The following is a 20,843-nucleotide window of genomic DNA, read 5'->3' on the forward strand; positions in this document are numbered from 1 at the left end:
AGGAAGGTCTTTGCGAGCCCTGAGGACCTTTTGATGTATCCATAAAGTTTGAGTTTACATTATTTTACATTTTACACAGGTCATCGTGGAGTCCAATGGTTGTATTCATCATCATTCCTTTAGGTTCCTCATGGAACATAGGGCCTCGACAAAAACATGCCACTCTCCACGGTCTTTTGCTAATTTTTGATGGTTTCCCAGCTCTTCCCGGTCCTCTCTGCTTCCTCTAGTATACAGCGTCGCCATGTTCTTTTTGGTCTTCGTCTTGTTCCCTGGGGGTTCCACTCCAAGGCCTGCCTAGCTCTGTTGCTGTTATCTTTTCTAAGTGTATAACCAATCCATCTCCACTTCCTCTCTAAGATCTGCACTTCTATATTTTTCTGTCCACTCATCTCCCACAGTTTGGTGTTTTCTACTTTGTCGACAAAGTAGAATGGCTGTATTAATTCTGTTTTTAATCTCTTCATTCGTAAGTGACACCTGCGATTCAACTATATCTTCATAACTAACAGTTCACTGAATACATATGAATATTAACAATGTAATAATAACATTAATAAATATCCGTAGCCTGTCGTATCAAGTCGTTATTCGAACTAATAATGCAACATTATCGGCAACACTTTCGACACATCTACTTTTTGTATCGACGGGAGACAGGGTTGTAGTTGTTGATAGTTTGTAGTTCATAGTTTTAGAGAATTATATATTATATATACTAGTCGACCGGCAGCGTAGCATACGCCGCAATTTTGCAGGGCCGGCGACCGGCCTTAGGGCACCGCAATCCTATGCGAACGGGGTGTCTTACAATATGGAAAACGCCAATCCTATGCGCGATAAAAAAAATGGTATTATGCAATACCCGTCATTGTGGAATCTAGTGAATGAAACTTCTCGCGCCTCAAACTAATGAAGAAATACTTAAGGTCAACAATCATCGTAGATAGACTGAAACATTTGGTAATTCTTGCTATTGTGCGTGATCTATGTAGGAAATAAAATTTTTATGATATACTGTATGACTTCGCTACACGCAAGGCTCGTAAAGTAGTTCTGTACGTAGTAAAGAATGAATAAAATGCAAAGACGAATTTATTTTCTAACACAAACTCTTAAATTTCACTTATTGTTATTATCCGAATCCCTACCCAAATTTGGCCCCGCGAAATCCATTTCGCAGAGGACCCCACAACAGTTGAGTCCAGCCCTGCTATTTAGTGACGGGTGAATACAGAGTAGATTACTTATTCTCCTCCCCCCCCCCCTCTTTTTTATTTTCCACCGCTAAAACTACGTGGGGTAGAAATAAAAAGAGTAATCTTTCATGACTTCTTGGTCACAACATTTTTCTTAGGGCAACTCTAGTCCGCCCGACTTGCAGAAATAAAAGAGTGATCTTTCTTTTACTTCTTGTCCAAACTCTTGAGCCATGATCTAGATAAATTGTCTATTAAGATAAGAAACAAACTGAAGAGCCCTTGCTTGTTTGTTACTTTTTATTTATTACATGAAATAAAATCAACACAACATTTGACATTTAAAAACAAAGTATTCCAGTCATGTCATAACAATTACTCTATGAGAGAACAGCGAGTAACAATAACAGTATGAACACAATCCTAGGCAGCTTATACAAATATCATAAGTTGTTGATAAAAAAAAAAAGTGTCAGGCCAATGTATTCTATGAATCCTCAATGATTCCAATACACTTATACAATCTGCCTACACGAGCTCTTCTGGACTTTACTGGCGGATTCTTACAGGGAGAGGAGATTTCATTACAATATAAAAGTTTCCTAAGTAGTCATCAGAGCTGATAGTTGGCCTACCATTTCTACTCCTAGTGATGAGACACCTATTATGTCACACAATGATTTACTGTCATCAATAGGGGGTGATCTTTATTTAAAGACTAAAGAAATTTAATAATTACAAAAATTCTCTATTTGAGAAGCGAATGTAACACATATGTAACAAGTGAATGTAGAGATAGTGCTGGAAGTATTCTGCACTCTCTACACAAGTGTCTATCTAAGTGTGTTGCCAGAGCGACACATATCAGAGGTTGGAGTCTAATTCATGTAAGTGTCTCTCCAATCTATCAATGCTGATTACTGTGCCGTAATGTCTAGCTATCTACTGATGCTAGGTCACTACTTTCAATATTATCATCTTGACCTGAACGTGCCAGTACCAAACTGTCATTAGAGTCACTTGCAGTCATATCGCCGCCATCATTGGGGTTGAACCCAAGACTCTCCGTCTCAGTTTCCTCAGGGACAACGGCAACCTCATCTCCCATCTCTTCTGTCACAGCTACCCTCTCAGCTTCCTCCTCCGCCTCTTTCTTCTTCTTGCCCTCCAGGTAGGCCTCCCAGTCCTGCAGCCTCTTGGCTCTCTCTTCCTCCGTCTCCACCACGTCATACTTTGTCTTGCCGTCGTGGGTGAAGGCCACAACTCGGTTCTGGGCGAACCAGCGCCCGTTGAGCGCCGCGATGCACTTGTCGGCTTCCTCCGGCTCTTTGAATGTGACAGACATGACACCCTCCGGGTTGCGCTGGAATGAAACGAGTACATCTTTAATTCTTATCACGTGATACCACCAAGACTATCTTATCATTTCGATGACAAATAACAGGAGAGGGGGGGGGGTCACCCCAGTACACCAGGACCACACTCAGAAACTACCATTTCAGTTCTGATTTCCTAGATGCAAACGTTTTAACCAACCATCGTGTACTTGTTTCTTTCCCCTTCACCTTTACTTGGCTCAACTTAAATCCTACACATTAAAATGAGAAAATACATGAACAGAATACCAAAATATGTGAGGGGGGTGGTGAAATGGCTCAATGAAATCTAGATTTAAAAGCAACTACTTTACACTCAATGACTATTGTGTGTCATGGGTCTATACAGAACTGTCCACTTGAATAGAATGATGTTTTATTCAATTGTACACATGTTTGAGACTTTTTTTTTTAATGTCTTAGCACTTCCTTAAACGAATTTTGTTTTGTCTTTAGAATGTATGTTATTAGATTCATTAAGTTCTCGTGAAAACATTGTAAGGGCTTCCAATTTGATTGCGCACCGGGGGAGGGGGGCGTGGAAGGGGTGGGGTGATAACCAAGACTAGAACATCTATTCCTAGCTGGATATGTGCCCAGTAGAGATACTTTCAATCTGTAAGTTACATCTTCTGCTTCAAAGAGAAAGCAAAACAGTGTCAACATATAGTCTAGGTTTCATATCTGAACCTTCTAGTTCCCTAAAAAACGTTTTTTCACCAAATGTCCGAGCAGTAAGGAAAACTACTATGAGGATTTGGATACTTCCAATGACTTTGCACAGCTGGAGTCTACTAATTGAAGTATTCAAAATGTAGTGCTAGTACTTACGTCGTAGAGGGCAACTTTGGTCACTTCCCCAAACTTCTGACATTCCTCTCGGACTTCAGCGCGGAGTTCGTTTATCAAGGCTGGATTCTCCTGGACAGATTAAAAACATTGTGTGAATCAAGATCATTCGATTTCATTTCAGTTTGAATCTATTGACATGTAATGTAGCAGTGTGAAACACTGTACTCAAACCATCAGCTTTGGAATCCAAGGCATTGCCATTACTTAGGTATGAGAACAAAGACATTTTATAACACACACAGACAAACACCGGAACACTTCAACACTAAGTAAACACCATCAGGTAGAGCAATGTCCGCCGCCCTCTGAGTCCTCCAAGTTCAAACCATTTCTCTGGGAAGTCTATGCTCACAAAGTGACAGGGTAAAGGGATTAAAGAACAACCACTCTCACGGGAATAGGCCCAGCCCAATGATCAACCCTTCAGGCATTGATAACATGCATTGGAGCTACTACTTTCTAGGTATACCATTGTTTTCTTTTATATCTGCTCAATCTTTCAAATTCTTTTTGATTCACTTGTCTCTAACAGCGCAGTCGGTGACTCAGGATGGATCAAACTATTCATCCAACCTAAGCTTTACATCAGTCTATCAAATGGTAAGGGTAGCCATCGTTTTTATAAGAATGCAATAATATAAAGCTCAAGATTTATTCAATGATGTCAAGTCCTTTTCAAAATCATAAGTATCTCACTGATTTGGTGCTTTGTTTTTTTAAATTACCGATTGAACAAGAAAACAGTGGAACCATGGTCAGTAACCTTTGCCCTCCCAGGCTATAGTTCGCAGCCCCTGAATAGTTATAATTAGCTTATGTCGACAACAAACGGACTAACGGTTAACTCCGAATTTCGAGCAAAGTGGTCATCAAAAGAGATGTAATGGAGAGTCGTAGGAGGACCAGACGGAGAAAGAAACAGCACAAGTGTTAGAAGATAAAAGTGTTTCCACGAGACCACGGCGAGGGAGTGATGAAAGACTTGTATAAGACATGGGACGCCCCAGGGCGACAGTAATGGATGCTACAGAGAAACCTCTCTCTGAGTGAACAAAGTATTTTCAAAAGTTTGAGTAAGAGTTAAGCGCAGGGGGGCGCTTATCGTTATGGCGTTATGATGAGGTCCCCTAGATGAATGGTGGGTGGGGGCGCTCGTGAATCCTAGTCAATTAAATCAAGTGGAAATAATTTTAAAGAAACTTTCAAAAAATGTATAAATGAAGAGGGCGGACTATCCCCTTTCTATTTTCTACCTTCTAGCATAGGCTCTGGCCTAAAACAATCATCAATACTGGAGAAACAACCCAAATACAGATTAAACAACTTGTAAATGTTACTTTCGAGCTGCCTTTCCAGTCCACAAAGTGTTACGCCCTAGGTGCTCTAGCACAGTGGTTCTCAAACTGTGGTCCGCGGACCAGCTGGAGACGATCATAGGGGGGCCGCAGAAAGTTACAATTAAAAATAACTTCTTCGCTAAAAGAAAGTTTATCCGATCGGCTAACTTTAATAATAGACTCGCCCCTCACTGCTGTTTAATATTTCTATTATATTGCGTACTATTCTATAACGATCTAAACTTAAGACATTCTTCACTTCGATGTTGTGTGTTGAACTCTGTGTGTGGACAAAGTCAGATTTGAAACACAGATGAATCTATGACAATGTAAGAGCAACTTATTGACCTCCACAAATGAAGAACAGAAACCAGTGTTTGAACAAAGATAGCACAAATGATGGTTAAAAAAATATAGACTTCAATTTTATACCTTGCATTGTGGGTTATATTACACACATTGTTGACTGCTTTCCCGTCTTCTTATTTCGTAGAAAGGGAATTCAGTGCCATTACGAAACTAATTCCCAATAATAGAAAACGACTAGAACTTTGTGCTCATTTAGATCTGCTGTTGCTACTACAAAAATCGAGCCAGACATACATAAATACATTCATAAAATCTCAACAATCTTATCCAAGTAATTTTTTTTTTAAATTTTATTTTAAACAAAAAGTAATAATTTAATAAACCCACCTTCAGCCATTTTTTTTACATTTGAAATCTATATACTATGCATTTATGTAGCTTTTTTCACTTATGGGTCCGTGGGCACTTTTTACTATATAAAGCGGTCCCTGGGTTAAAAAGGTTTGAGAACCTCTGATCAGCAATGGAGTGCTAGGTTTTGGACATTTTTCTGTCCTAAATCTAAAACGACTTATTTATTTATTTTTTTTTAAATTATGTCCAACTTATATGAATACTAAATAGATTTTTTTTTCTTTAATAAAAAGTAAACATTTTTTGTGTCAATAAAGTAGTTAATATGACAGAACTTACTTAACTTTGCAACACAAAAGTAAAAAAAAAATTGACAAAAATCTAAAACTATTTGCATAAATGTGTTGGAAATGTGGTAAATGGGTATCTCCCCTACTAAAGAGCCTCCTGTGTATTTTTAATGATTTGTTGATTTGAGGCACATCGGCACAATTTAGGCCATGTCGTGCCTGCAGTCCCTTAAGGACTACTCTCTCTCTAAACAACAAGGGCCAAATTCTATACAGTCATATAATTAAAATTATGTTCTATTCACAGTTAAAATAGTAAAGGTAGTAAAAATTTAAATATTTGGTAAAAATCTAATGTAAATAGTGCATGTTCACAAATTCAGAAATCAGATCTTCGTAGATAGCCCCACTTCCCGCATAAAGCCCAGTACCTTCCCAGGGTCGACATTATTAAATAGTGTTTTTAGATTAGTGGCTCTAAAATGTTTCGCCCTGACATCCTGGTATCTGGGGCAATCAACGAGGATATGTTCCACGGTGAGGCGAGAGTCACAGTACTCGCAAAGTGGGGGCTCCTCTCTCTTCAGTACAAAAGAGTGCGTGATGTAGGTGTGGCCAATCCTAAGTCTGGACATGGTTGTGCTACCACGCCTTGTCAGACCCTTAGATGTGGGCCGCCACCTGACATCCGCCACAATCTGCCTGAGTTTACTGTGAGTCTCAGCCTCCCATCGGTTCTGCCACTCTCGATAGGTGGCAGAGGCAATACTTTGTCTCAGGTCCGAGTAGGGAATTTGGGTTCCTGACACCGCATGATTTAGGGCTCTCTTTGCTTCTCTGTCTGCGGCTTCGTTTCCCTCAATGCCAACATGGGAGGGGACCCAGATGAAGGTGACATCCCTACGGTCGGCTGTTATTTGGTCCAACAGCTTCAGGCTCTTATGTACCAATGGGATGTCAGTCTTCATCCGCCCCAAAGCTTGCAATGCAGATTTGGAGTCGGAGCAGATTATAAATTTACTCCTTTCTGATGCTTTTACGGCCATAAGTGCAAGCAACATTGCGTGCAATTCGGCCGTAAAGATGGAGCAGCCATCGGGGAGTCTACGGGAGATTGTTTTGTTCCGAAAGGAGCAGGCACACGCGACCTTTCCCTCCATTTTGGATCCGTCTGTGTAGATGGTGCCACAATCTCCGTAGCTCTCCTGCAGTTCCCTAAAGTGGACTTGTAGTATGCTTGGGTCTGTATTTTCTTTTTTGAAATTAAGGAGGGATAAATTTAATTTGGGTTTATTCATTAGCCAAGGAGGATTCTGAGGGGTTTCTATTTTAGAGATTTGGTCAATGGGTGGGGTTAAATTTTGGATGGGTTCTCTCATTCGAAGGCCCAACGGCTGTATGACGTTAGGCCTTCGATTGTATAATTCTACCTCTGTGGGGTTAAATATGGAGTCAAAAGCAGGGTTCGTGGGGTTGGATTTTAGCTTGACTATATACTGCATTGCAAGCTTTTTCATTCTTATATCCATGGGGAGTTCTCCAGCCTCCACATGGAGACTTGGGATAGGTGATGTACGAAACGCGCCAAGACAGAGACGCAGGGCAGCATTTTGTATTGGTTCCAGTATTTTTAGGTACGACTTCCTTGCTGCTCCATATATTATGGATCCGTAGTCTAGCTTGGATCGAATTAGACTCCGATAGAGCAGCAGCAAGGTATCTCTGTCAGCTCCCCAGTCCGTATGGCTGAGTACTCTTAGTATGTTTAATGCCTTTTGGCATTTCTTCTTAAGTTCCTTAATGTGGGGGAGAAAATTAAATTTGGAATCTAAGGTGAGGCCTAAAAATTTTGTAGTTTTCACGACAGGGATCTTCTTTTTGTGTATAAATAGTTCAGGGTCTGGGTGGAGTCCCCTTAGATTACAAAAATGCATACTAACTGTTTTGGAGTCTGAGAATTTGAAACCATTATAGTTTGCCCAACCCTGAATTTTGTTTAAACATAACTGTAATTTCCTTTCTAAGGTGTTCATGTTTTTCCCATAAGTAAGAATGACAAAGTCATCAACATACAAAGAGCACTCTATGCCAGGGGACAGCGCATTTATGATGCTATTTATTTTAATGTTGAACAGGGTGACTGACAGAATGCTGCCCTGGGGTACACCCATTTCCTGGTCACGAGTGTCAGAAGCGGAGTTGCCCACTCGGACCTGAAATTTTCGATCTTTCAGGAATTCCTCCACAAAACGGGGGAGGTGTCCCTTAAGCCCCATAAGCGCCAGGTCACGTAGAATGCCATGTTTCCAGGTTGTGTCATAGGCCTTTTCTATATCGAAGAATACAGCTACTAGATGTTCTCTTCTGAGTAATGCATTTCTAATAGAAGCTTCCAGCCTTACCAGGTGGTCAGTTGTTGTCCGCCCCAGCCGGAATCCGCACTGGTAGTTTGAGATCACTTTATTCCTTTCCAGGTACCAGACCAGCCTACTGTTAATCATTCTTTCCATGGTTTTGCAGATGCAGCTTGTTAGTGCTATTGGTCGATAGTTAGCTGGGTCAGAGCCGTCTCTTCCCGGTTTAGGTATAGGTATAACTGTGGCTTTCCTCCAGCTGTTTGGGAAAGCGCCTGTTTGCCACACACAGTTATAGACCCCTAGTAGGACTGCCAATGAGGGTTCGGGAAGGTGCTTGAGGAACTGGTAATGGATTTCGTCTTCTCCAGGCGCTGTGTCATGTGACTTGTCCAGCGATTCCCTCAGTTCCTCAAGCGAGAACGGTTTGTTGTAGTCTTCATTGTTCTCTGACCTGAAATCAATGGGGTGTCTTTCCTCCCTGGTTTTGACTTTTTGGAACTCTGGCGTGTAGTGTGCAGTGGATGATTTTTCTGCTATTGAGGATGCAAGGCAGTCAGCTATTTCTCTGGGGGACGTGACAGTTCGTCCTTGGTTTTTCAAATGCCCTATTGCATTTGATTCTTTCCCTTTGATTCGCCTTACTGCCTTCCAAACCGCTCTAGCAGAAGTTTTGGCATCCAGACTGCCGACAAAACTTCTCCAGGAATTCCTTTTGGCTGACCGTATGGTTTGTCTAGCCTTTGCTCTAGCTATCCTGAATAGCTTTAGGTTTTCCTGGGAAGGATTCTTTATAAATGCAGCCAGTCGTTTTTTCCTATCACCAATAGCACTTTTGCAAGCTGTATCAAACCATGGTTTGCTAGGCCGTTTTGGATTTGCAGAGGTTAGGGGTACAACTTTCCTGGCTATACTTAGTAGCTTGCTAGCAAAGGTATCAGCTGGGTTCTGTTCATGGAGGATATTTTCTGTGATATCCTCAGAGCATCTTTTTTGGAATTGTTCCCAATCGGCCTTATTCAGTTTCCACCGCTGAGGTCGTCCCAATGAAGGGAGATTGTTAGTAATGATGATTGGGAAGTGATCACTTCCCCGTAGATCATTGCTAACTGACCATTTAAAATCGTCCAGAAGTCCGGGGACGCATACGGTGAGGTCAATGCATGTGAATGATCCAGTTCCTGGGTGCAAGTAGGTCGGTGATGCATCATTAAGTATGCATAAATCATGTTGGAGGAAGATATCCTCCAGCATACGACCTCTTGTGTCGGTATTGTTGGATCCCCACATGGTGTTATGGGCATTGAAATCCCCAAGGATTAAATAAGGCCGGGGGAGTTGTTTCAATAGGTCCTCCATGTCTGTTCGGTTTAATGGAGCGCCTGGTGGTAGATACAGGCTGCAGCAAGTGATAACCTTGTGAAGGGTTATCCTAGCTGCTACGGCCTGTAGTGTGGTCTGTAGTTCTACCCTCTCATGGGGGATGCTATCCTTCACAAGGATACAGACTCCACCTGATGCTCTCTCTGCATCCTCAACATTCTTGGTGTAAGCACGGTAGCTTCGGAAGCTGATGCAATCTTTCAGAAATGTTTCCTGTAAGCAGACAGCTACAGGAGTCTCAGAGTCCATCAGTAGCTGCATTTCCTCGTAATTGGCCTTGAGGCCTCTACAATTCCACTGTACAATTCTGGAATCCATGGCTTATTCTAGATGACCTACTTGGAGCTATTTGGCCTTGGGAGGCCCCCGGAGGGGTTTCCCTTTATTCCAGTGACCTTGGTATTTTTATTCTTGGGTTTGGATGGAGAGGAGGACAACCCCCTTTTGGGGGAAGTCTTTCTCTCTGGAGAGGGGAGATCCCTCTGGTTAGAGCGGAGGTTATTTCCTCCTCTCTCACCTCGGGCATCCTCTCCGCTTTGATTTCTCCCCTTAGGGAGTTGGTCAACCTCTAACTCGGTAGAGGTTGGGGTGTCTGGCTGGGTTCTCTGAGGAGAACCTGTGTCAGACATGATGTCTCCGGGTTCTCCCGGAGTATTGGTTTTGACATGCTGCTCAGTCTCCATGCTCTCATCAGCGAGCACAGAGAACCTGTTCTTTAGCATGACAACAGGGCTTTCTTGTTTCTTCAGAGGTGTGTTCTTTGGCGGTGTTTTCTTCTGAGTTGGGGGAGGAGGAGGGGGTGGTGGGGTCAATGTGTCCGTCTGTGTGGCTATGGATCTTCCTTTCTTAGCAACAGCCTGGGCGTAGGTCTTTGTCAAGCCGAATTGGCCCTTGGGTAGGGCCAGTACAGCCGATTTCGCCTGGCTAAAGGTACATCCGTTTCTTGCCTTGTACTCCTGCACGGCAACCTCCTGTTTCCACACAGGGCAGTCCTTGGAGTAGGCTGAGTGGCCAGCTTGACAGTTTGGGCATTTGAACTGGGCTGTGCAGCCCTTGTCCTCATGACCCTCTCCAGCACATCTGGCACACACAGTGTTCCTCTTGCAGACTGCCGCGCCGTGTCCATAACCCTGGCACTTGAAGCACCTCATGGGGTTAGGTATGTAGGGCCTCACTGGAACTCGTAGGTATCCTGCCTTCACATACTCTGGCGGTGTCCTAGTTCCGAATGTGAGGATAATAGTGGCGGTTTTGACCTTCTCACCCTCCCTGCGCCTGGTAATGCGCCGGGCATGGGTGACTCCTTCAATGCCCTCCACTATTTCCTTCTCGGAACATTCCAGTAGGTCCCTAGAGCTGATTACACCTCTGCTGGTGTTCAGACTCTTGTGTGGCATGACTTCCACTTGGAGATCACAGAGTCTTCTGCATCTTAAAAGCCCATCAGAGTGTGTCTTGCTGTCTACTTCTACAAGGAGTTCCATTGTTTTGTGTAGCTTAGACACACTCTTGGGCTCTCCCACTACTGACTTGAGTCCCTTATAGATAATAAAAGGGCTCAACTTGGTCAGGCTTTTTCCCTCCTCTGTGCATCTAACCACCAGAAATGATGGCCAGGTGGCACAGCTTTTTGGGACCTCCTCTTTTTTATCGTCAATTCGTCGTTTCTTGCCCAGACATAGGTCTGGGGCAAGTAGTTTTGTGTGTGTTTTTTTGTCCATATATATTTTGGTTAATTCGGCACCTGTGCTCCCCACCCGCCATCGAGTCCAACAAGGGGACGGGCCATTCGGATGTCCAGAATGAGCCCGCCAGGGCTACACAGGTGCTATACTCAGTCAGCAGCTACATCGGACATGTGTCCGATACAGCAGCTCCCTGATTGACCCTCCAGCCACCGCCCTCCAGCATAGGTCGACGACCTATGCTGGTAGCTCGGCATGACCAGCCGGTTGACCCAGAGCGGGCCATCTGGGTCTCAGGTCTAGGGGAACTTGGAGCCAAAGTATTGTGTTGTTGTGGTTTATCCTCAGATAGCCACCACTCAAACACCAGGATCTCTTTATCCCCCCTTACCCGTCGCAGTCCACGGCAAACGGACTGGTCTAGGACGTAGTGAGAATTTAAAGTTAAGGAGACAGTGTGATGATCAATGAAGGCAGACTTAGGAAAAGAGGAGGCAGACACAATGATAGAAAAGAAGTAGGGCACTTTTGAGCTCCAAAAGTGCTAAGGAAAGAGGAGCGCAGTTTAACGTCATGTCTCGGGAAGACCTGTGTATTTTTATGAAAAAAAAAACTGCTTGCATAAGTGATTTAAAAAATTAGAATTTTCACTTTCAGAAAAGAAAAAAGTAGCCGTTGCATCAGAACTTTGAATGGTCTAAAATATTATGATGTCAGATTTTCACTATCTTTTCTAGTTTACGAGGTCTAAACGGGACGGACTGACAGACGGACGGACGGACAGACATTCCACACAAAACTAATAGCGTCTTTTCCCCTTTCGGAGGCCGTTAAAAAAGAAATACTTAAAAAAAATTAAAAACCCAACTAATATAAATTACTAATAGAAATGCTAATTTAATATTAATAATATTAATAATATTTAAAAAAAAAATTCTTCTATTAGCTTGCAATCTCGTGGGTACCAAAAAAAAAAAGTAAACTGGCTAAAAACTAACCGCTCTAAACATTCCTATAAATTTTAAAGTTCATGTATATCTTTTTTTGAAAAAACAAAAACCAAAAAAACACACAAACTAACTAATTGGTCCCACACTAAAAATTCTTGTTTGACCATAATAATTTTTCAAAATGTAATCGACTCAAATGTTTCTTTAAATTCAGTATTTTGAGTTAAACAAAAAAAAAAATCACGTAAATAAACGTTTTGCGCACCATCTATGTAGAAATCATTAGCAGGACCTATCCTAGAAGAACTTGATTGTGCAAGACTCAACAACAAATAAACAGAAGGATAAATGATTGACCACCATCAGCTTCCTAAAGGAGGACATTACATTTTGTTTGTTACTTCTTCAGATGGCGGTCTTTAGTTCTATTCGAGAGTTTAAAAAAAAGGGGCTGCACTAAAAAAAAAATCCCGAAATCTAAGAACAAGAGCAGTTTAAGAAGATCGAGAACAAGTAGATTAGCTTAAATATGGATATCCCTTGGACTTAATGATGTGTTTGTAGAATAAAGTCATCTATTACAGAACTCTCCACAACCATTGTTTCAAAAACATTAAGAAACAACCCTTCGCTTCATCAATCTTTCCTTTTTTAACTAAGACCCCAAAAACGAATGTCTACTCTACGGTGGGGGACGTTTAAAAAAGCCGCCACTCTGTAAAGCTTACGTTTATTTCCAACGGCATCATTCCATTATCACCAGTTAAGAAGTGCAAGTAGGGCTAGGTTACAAGATGGCTGTCCACAGTTCATGTACAACTTTCATTCAGAGAAAGCTTTTTAAACCTCCCCTCCTCATACCAGGGGCGGTGTATGAGGTAAAAGGGTAGGGGCCACGGTGGTCTTCACCTCACCCCGCACTCTCCACGTTCAGGCCTCGGGCGTAACACCTTCAGAGAAAAACGTTTTGCAAAGGGAGGGGAATCAGCATGTGAGTATGATTACAAGGGGGACGATTAGCCATGTCTACGGCGCGGGCGAGTACATCGGAGATTCGACTTCTTCCAAGGCCCGTGAGCACATTTGATCACAGCATGTGCGCCTAACAGGATTTATAAAATTGTTCAACTACGCTGGGGAAGGAGTGGATGCGGCACTACACTCGTCCATTAGCTCGGAATTAAATCCCCGAGTTTATTTTATGTAACCAGTTGAAGCTCCTCGTGTTTTTACGTAGGACTCTCAAGCAAGGGAAATCTTATGTTTGATACAAGATGTAGTCCATTAGCGATCCAATGAGAACCGAACAAAAACAGAATGTTTCAAGTAACAGTAGCTTTCATCTAATTAGGCGTGGGGCATTCAGCATTTTGTGGTCAAACAGAAGGGTTTTAATACGAGAAATACACAAGCTGGAAATAGACTTTGGCTGGCTTTCTTCTCAGGCGTGTAGACTTCAAGATTTCTGAGGCGACAAATATTAGAGTTTCGGAACAAATATACAATAAGTAAAAACAAAGTTGTGTAAGAACATCATCAAAGCCAGCTGTTCGGTAAGAAGAGCAGTAAAAACAAAGTTGTGTAAGAACAACATCAAAGCCAGCTGTTCGGTAAGAAGAGCTGTAAAAACAAAGTTCAGTAAGAACATCATCAAAGCCAGCTGTTCGGTAAGAAGAGAAGTAAAAACAAAGTTCAGTAAGAACATCATCAAAGCCAGCTGTTCGGTAAGAAGAGCAGTAAAAACAAAGTTGTGTAAGAACATCATCAAAGCCAGCTGTTCGGTAAGAAGAGCAGTAAAAACAAAGTTGTGTAAGAACAACATCAAAGCCAGCTGTTCGGTAAGAAGAGCAGTAAAAACAAAGTTGTGTAAGAACAACATCAAAGCCAGCTGTTCGGTAAGAAGAGCAGTAAAAACAAAGTTGTGTAAGAACATCATCAAAGCCAGCTGTTCGGTAAGAAGAGCAGTAAAAACAAAGTTGTGTAAGAACATCATCAAAGCCAGCTGTTCGGTAAGAAGAGCAGTAAAAACAAAGTTGTGTAAGAACATCATCAAAGCCAGCTGTTCGGTAAGAAGAGCAGTAAAAACAAAGTTGTGTAAGAACATCATCAAAGCCAGCTGTTCGGTAAGAAGGGCAGTAAAAACAAAGTTGTGTAAGAACAACATCAAAGCCAGCTGTTCGGTAAGAAGAGCAGTAAAAACAAAGTTGTGTAAGAACATCATCAAAGCCAGCTGTTCGGTAAGAAGAGCAGTAAAAACAAAGTTGTGTAAGAACAACATCAAAGCCAACTGTTCGGTAAGAAGAGCAGTAAAAACAAAGTTGTGTAAGAACATCATCAAAGCCAGCTGTTCGGTAAGAAGAGCAGTAAAAACAAAGTTGTGTAAGAACATCATCAAAGCCAGCTGTTCGGTAAGAAGAGCAGTAAAAACAAAGTTCAGTAAGAACATCATCAAAGCCAGCTGTTCGGTAAGAAGAGCAGTAAAAACAAAGTTCAGTAAGAACATCATCAAAGCCAGCTGTTCGGTAAGAAGAGCAGTAAAAACAAAGTTGTGTAAGAACATCATCAAAGCCAGCTGTTCGGTAAGAAGAGCAGTAAAAACAAAGTTCAGTAAGAACATCATCAAAGCCAGCTGTTCGGTAAGAAGAGCAGTAAAAACAAAGTTGTGTAAGAACATCATCAAAGCCAGCTGTTCGGTAAGAAGAGCAGTAAAAACAAAGTTCAGTAAGAACGGAAATAAACCTTAGTTCTGTAAGAATACATGTAAAAACAAAGATTTTAGTCCAGAATTATAAAGTGGATAAGAAATTAGGAAATAACTTCTAGCAGATATGTGATAGAACAAGACCATTTCTTCTACAATTTAGACTAAGTTTATATATATCAGCATTCCAACAGTCTGCAAATATACCTGGCATTAAAAGCATGTGAGTACATCAAATGATGTGTATCTACCAGATTGTACAGTGTACGTACTGGAGTCTGAGTACAGAAGATTTAAGGGAACCCACGTGAATCTTTATTTCTCGTCAATGTTCATGCTTGTAAAAGATTATTACAAATGGAACAGGACTATCCTCTGTTTGGGACACCGCAACTCAAGAAAACAAAGAAACTAGGACACAGAATAGAGCGAGAGATTTATAACGAATGAATGTACACGTTTTTTTTTAGCGTAACACCTTAAGTAAAATCACTAAATTTAGAAACACTTCAGGATAGAAGACTAAGAAATAAAGTAGCTATAATACATAAAACACTGAACAATAATTTACAAATGCAAAAAAACAAAACCTAATAAAATATTCAGAAAAACACAAATATAAAGACACCATATGGCTAGGACAAATTCATAAGGTACTCCTTCCCTAGTGACGTTAGAGCATGGAATAGGTTGCCTGAATTAGCTACGAAAACCAACGACTTAGCAGAGCTTAAGTCATTGCTTAATATGTATGACTAGATTGACACATGAAATATGTAGGACGTAATTATCGTCTCTCTGAAGTAACGTCTGTAATGTATAAGACAAGATATACAGGATTTCAATATTGACATCTAAAACTACACCAGAAATTATACTGACAATATATTACACTTCCTATATGTAACCAGAGTAGACTGGGTATTGGCAGGACACAACGGGTGTACAAGTACACACCAGGGATAGACAGGTTTGTAAACTCACTTTGTTTAGATGTACCTACGTCCATCCCATATAGTTACAAGTTTGTAAGTACACACGGTAAAATGTGTGTGCGTCGAATAATGACCAGACTTAATCAGCCACAAAGCGTACTCGCGATTTTGTTGTTTCACTAACGACCAGGACAATTTATCTCACATCATAATTAAACAAGAAATGAAACACTTGGTATTTGTTAAGTCCAAGCAACATCCCAAAAAAAAAGAAATTCTATTCAACAGAAGCTTACAGAAGCAAAGCGTACCCGGCAGGTAGCTCCCTCCTAGCTACAACCCCCTTGCATTAAAGACTCCTTACAAAACCTCTTCCTGGTTAGCGAAAATAGACTCGCAGAGAGCACGCTCAACTTGCTTTAATTGAACCCATGGCTACGGTTTAATGTTCAATTTGGTCTTCATAGGCTCGGGGGATTACCAACTGGGGTCGGCGACACATAAATGTGAGACTCACCCCGGTGCCCCCGTTCATTGAGGGTAGGGAGAAGACGGAGGTGAGCATCAAACGGATCCAGGGTCGAGCAATGAAGAGACGAGGTCAACAAGAACTTTGAAGCAAGAATTAGAGTCCATTTTAATCAAGTTTGTTTTTTTCTCTTCTCTTCCTTCTGTGTGTTGGTTTAAAAGGCGAGGGTTAATGCAATCTGGTGCACATCAACATTATTATACAAGAGAGAGAGAGAGAGAGAGAGAAAGAGAGAGAGAGAGAGAGAGAGAGAGAGAAAGAGAGAGAGAGAGAGAGATGGTAAGAAAGAGAAAGAAAGAATGAGTGAGAGAAGATTTTGAAACAGACAAATAGAAACAGAGGCAGAGAGAGAGAGACATGCAGAGAGAGAGAGAGAGACATGCAGAGAGAGAAAGAGAGAGACAGATGCAGAGAGAGAGAGAGACAGATGCAGAGAGAGACATGCACAGAGAGAGAGAGACAAATGCACAGAGAGAGAGATGCAGAGAGAGAGAGAGAGATGCAGAGAGAGAGAGAGAGACAGATGCAGAGAGAGAGAGACAGATGCAGAGAGAGAGAGAGAGATGCAGAAAGACACACACACACACAGAAATAGATTTGGAAAACAGAGAAGACGGTGAGTGCTAAAGAGTGACTAGGTTTGGCTGATTGAGAGAGCCTGTACATCACACAGCACCAACCTTCTCCGTAACTGATTGACAACACGTGCGCTCACTTACAATGAACATTGGAAAAAAAAAAAAAAAGACCTTCCAATCCAACAAGAAAGAAACCCTTTCAGGAGATTTCAATGGCCCAACATATTGATGTCTTTTCATGTCCAACCAACAGATAGTCGAATAAGTAAAGCTAAAAGCTGGTCAGAGCAGTTTTAGGCGAAGTTTGAGTAGGACAAAAGAAAAACAAAATGACAATATAGCTGGAAGATGATAGTTACAGCAGCCAATCAATAACACAAACCACAAGGACGCCAGAAACAACACGAGAACTCAAGGATACATTTTGTTTGTTACTAAACTCCACTTATGATGAAGTATCGGCGACTTTCTTGATTAAAATAGTGCTTTAGTCTAACTCCAGCATGTTCAATGAGCTATGTCCAATCTCTTATGTGGACATCTGTGGCTAGAGGTATCTGAGAGAAGGTTTTCGTGCTGGCACTCAGCAAAATATTCTGCTCAGGAATCAGGTTTTGAACTCCAGCCTACTAAATAAATACCCAAATGGTTTATGCCCCTCAGTCGCTATTTAACTACTATAGTAGTATTTTAAACATTTTTGGAAAATGAAGTTTAATTTGACATAAATTTCATTTAAACCCACCAGTTCGAGTTACACCTGGGACTGACCTTGATCAAAAGATACACACATGAAAACCATTACTTTTAGGTAGTAACGTCAGATTTACTTTTTGGGTACCCCATTGCTTATAAGGCAAGCCTCGTACTTTGCACTTGATAGAAAACTCTGAATTGCATAGAATCTATCTTACAGCTAGCGACACTGTTTACAAATGATCCGTTAACGTCCAATAACGGCGTATGGTTCCATCCGCGGGCATGGGTCTTGTTGTTTCCCGTGTCTGCAGAGCGACACATCGCAAAGTGTGGTCCTCCAAGTTATTTCAGCAAACGGATAGCGGGCGAGTGTTTACCCGGGGAGTCTCTAAGTGGAAGACTCAGTCCGAGAATTCCAGGCCACACTTGTTTCCCATCAGCCGGCTTTCTGAACACTGTCTGTGCAGACAACAAGGATGTAACACTAGACAGACATCTTCAGCACTCAACTCGATCTATTTCATTCTGACATTCGTAGAAACAAAAAAAAATGACTAAAAGCTGTATAGGCATATATATATATTGGTAATGTTATATTTTTAGAGAGAGAGAGAGAGAGATAGAGAGAGAGATGTGTATTAAGTAGAGGTATTGTAATCATACTAAAAACAATTGTATGGTATGCAATAGTAAACATAAGTGTTTTGAAAAAACAAAATGTGTACTAAACAAAGCTCCAAAAAGTCTTTTTTTATGAAAATGATACCTAACCAAATTTGAAATTTACATGATTTAATAATATTTTAACCACCCATAACCATCTTAGTTACTGTAATGATTGAAATACAAATGTCTATTTATAAACGGACCAACAACCAACGAACAAATTTATACTTTTGTATTGCTTTATTCCCGTACAATCAACTCATTAAATACAATTCCATTATTTGATGTAAACAATTGACACGTAAATTTTGAACGAGTCTGGTGTGAATTTCATGGTAAACAATCCACGCAAATTCAGGTTTGGGTGTTTTGAGAAGGAATATCAGCAGTTCAGAACTAACCACTCTACACAATCCTCTATCTACCGGAATACAAACAGAATGAGGCCTACACCACCTGTCACTAGGCATAACAACGTTTACATTAGGCATTGGTCATCTTTCAAATGGTAACCAATTTCTGAGTAATTGGATTTCTACTAAACATCATAAGTCATGCCCAGGAGTGGTCATTTTTAACGGGCCCAGCTCGTTTATTATTATTCAATGTCAATCCCATTGTTAATGGATCATTTTTTTTTTATATTTACCAACACTGATAGACCTACAACACAATAATACAGCGACGACTTGGCTTTGTGCTTAACGGATGAGCACTAAGAGAAGCGTGAAACACAAGAAGTAGGCCCCACAAGAGCTTGCTACATCTTCTTTCAGTCCAATCCAAACTGTGTGGACTTAATCCAATCATTAGGCATTGAAACCGAAGCGAGTCAAACTGGAGCTGTCGGCATGCGGAATAAATCAGTCAGGTATTAGACAGCCAGAAGCAGCAAGAAAAACAATCAACTACCATCATCATTGTTGTTCAAACAGGCTACAAACTTCTTTAGCATACAACAATCTTGCTGTCATGTAATTATAAGAGATGGAGAGAGAGAAAGAGGGAGAGAGAGAGAGAGAGAGAGTGTAAGAAAGAATAAAACCAAGGGCTTAACATCCAGGTTGGCATTTCTCTTGTCTTCCAGAAGATGTGGCTCTTATATCCGTGCAACAACACTGGCAGTCACGAGAAACGACCAATGCCAAGGGGAAAGGCAGGGGTGTCACTCTTGTTTTTGAGGAGGCGGCCCCCGATGTTTGTGCAGAAATAACAAAAAATACACGAAGAAATCAACGTAAAAGAGGGTGTAGGGGCGACGGCAAGACACGGCGGGGCCGGAGGTCTCCATAACTAAGTCAAGAAATCTAGCAGGACGCGGCGGAAGCACCCTTGGGCGTGGAGCTACGGGGGACCGGTGGAGATTTCGGAGGCAGGATATTTAGATGAGACTTAAAATCTAGACACGGTTATAGAATCACGTGACTTGGCTCTACGTCTGAGTCAGTCTATAATTTATGACACGACAATCTACATGTCTCAAATCAGTCACGACACAATATGCGTTTCTATTTCAAGGTTATTGTGTTTACGTTTTAGTAAACTTTCTTGCGACAAGAGTTCCAGTGGGTCATAGTATAGCACAGCCACATGGTATCAGACACATTGCTTCCAGGGCCGGCCTTACGTATTGCGGGGGCCCATTTAATGGATGCTTGCAAGACCCCTCTTCTAAATTTTGTTACAATAACTATTACTATTAATGAGATCATTATATCAACTTTTATTATACAACATGCACAGCAAGCAGCTCAAATGCAATAGATACAAGTAGGAAACAAAGTTATGTCAATCGTAGGATACACTAAATATAATAACCCTTTAAGTCGTACATCTTTCAAAGCTTGTGACAAGAGCCATAACTGATAGTGACAAGAGCCATAACTGATGGTGACAAGAGCAATAACTGATTGTGACAAGAGCCATAACTGATAGTGACAAGAGCCATAACTGATAGTGACAAGCTAAATGTAAATTGAGGGGCCCAATTTGGAGCAATTGGTAAAATCCGCCTAAGGCCGGCTCTGATTGCTTCAACTCCATAATGACAGTAAGGTGCTAATAGAGTAACGCAGTGAGCTGTAATGTTAAAAATGCTTCAGGAAAAGCTTTCCACGACATTATGCAATCCCGTTGAAACCTAATCTATTCCAATTCCGCTGATGGTGGCAATAACACGTTATTATTGTTGGGCCGAAGTCAAAATACTTTGAAACAGTCTGGTAAAAATATTGGGTGAGCAGTCAAGTCAAATGATAGTTGGCTCTTGGTATGCACAAAGCATATAAAACAGTCGAGTGAAATGTTGCTGTTTGCATTAAAGAGTATCACAAAAAGTGTACAAGAAATGTATACATCAAAGAAGAGGATATCAAAAGAAAGGTATAGAATAGAAGAGTTCATCACATAGTATCACAAAAACTCATATCAACACAAAGATGTATCATAGAAGCCCAACGTAGGAGAAGCAATGCTTTGGGCAGGGCACTTCACGCAATATCGAGATGTGTTTGTTTTGCTTTTTGCTACCCATGATACATAATCATAATAATACAGCGAGGAAGAGGGAGACTATTCAGGAAGGTGAAGAAAAAAAGAAAATGAGAATAAAATGAACATTAGGAACCTAATAAAATCAGTAGTAAA

General features: G+C 41.2%; 1 protein-coding gene across 6 annotated transcripts in view; it reads right to left on the reverse strand.

Annotated features, from left to right (window-relative positions):
• Nucleotides 1-1,485: 1,485 nt before the first annotated feature.
• The window catches only part of LOC106050590 (HIV Tat-specific factor 1 homolog), a 49,074-nt gene continuing 29,716 nt past the window's right edge, over nt 1,486-20,843 (reverse strand). For all 6 annotated transcript variants that reach the window (XM_013205592.2, XM_056031446.1, XM_056031443.1 and 3 more), the window contains exons 7-8: nt 3,407-3,496; nt 1,486-2,562 (exon numbers count right to left, since the gene is read on the reverse strand). In XM_013205592.2, the coding sequence (XP_013061046.2) occupies nt 2,134-2,562; nt 3,407-3,496 (519 nt within the window). In that variant the 3' untranslated portion in view covers nt 1,486-2,133. The remainder of the gene's footprint in view (nt 2,563-3,406; nt 3,497-20,843) is intronic.

This window comes from Biomphalaria glabrata, chromosome 6, assembly GCF_947242115.1.
Source record: "Biomphalaria glabrata chromosome 6, xgBioGlab47.1, whole genome shotgun sequence".
Lineage (NCBI taxonomy): Eukaryota > Metazoa > Mollusca > Gastropoda > Planorbidae > Biomphalaria > Biomphalaria glabrata.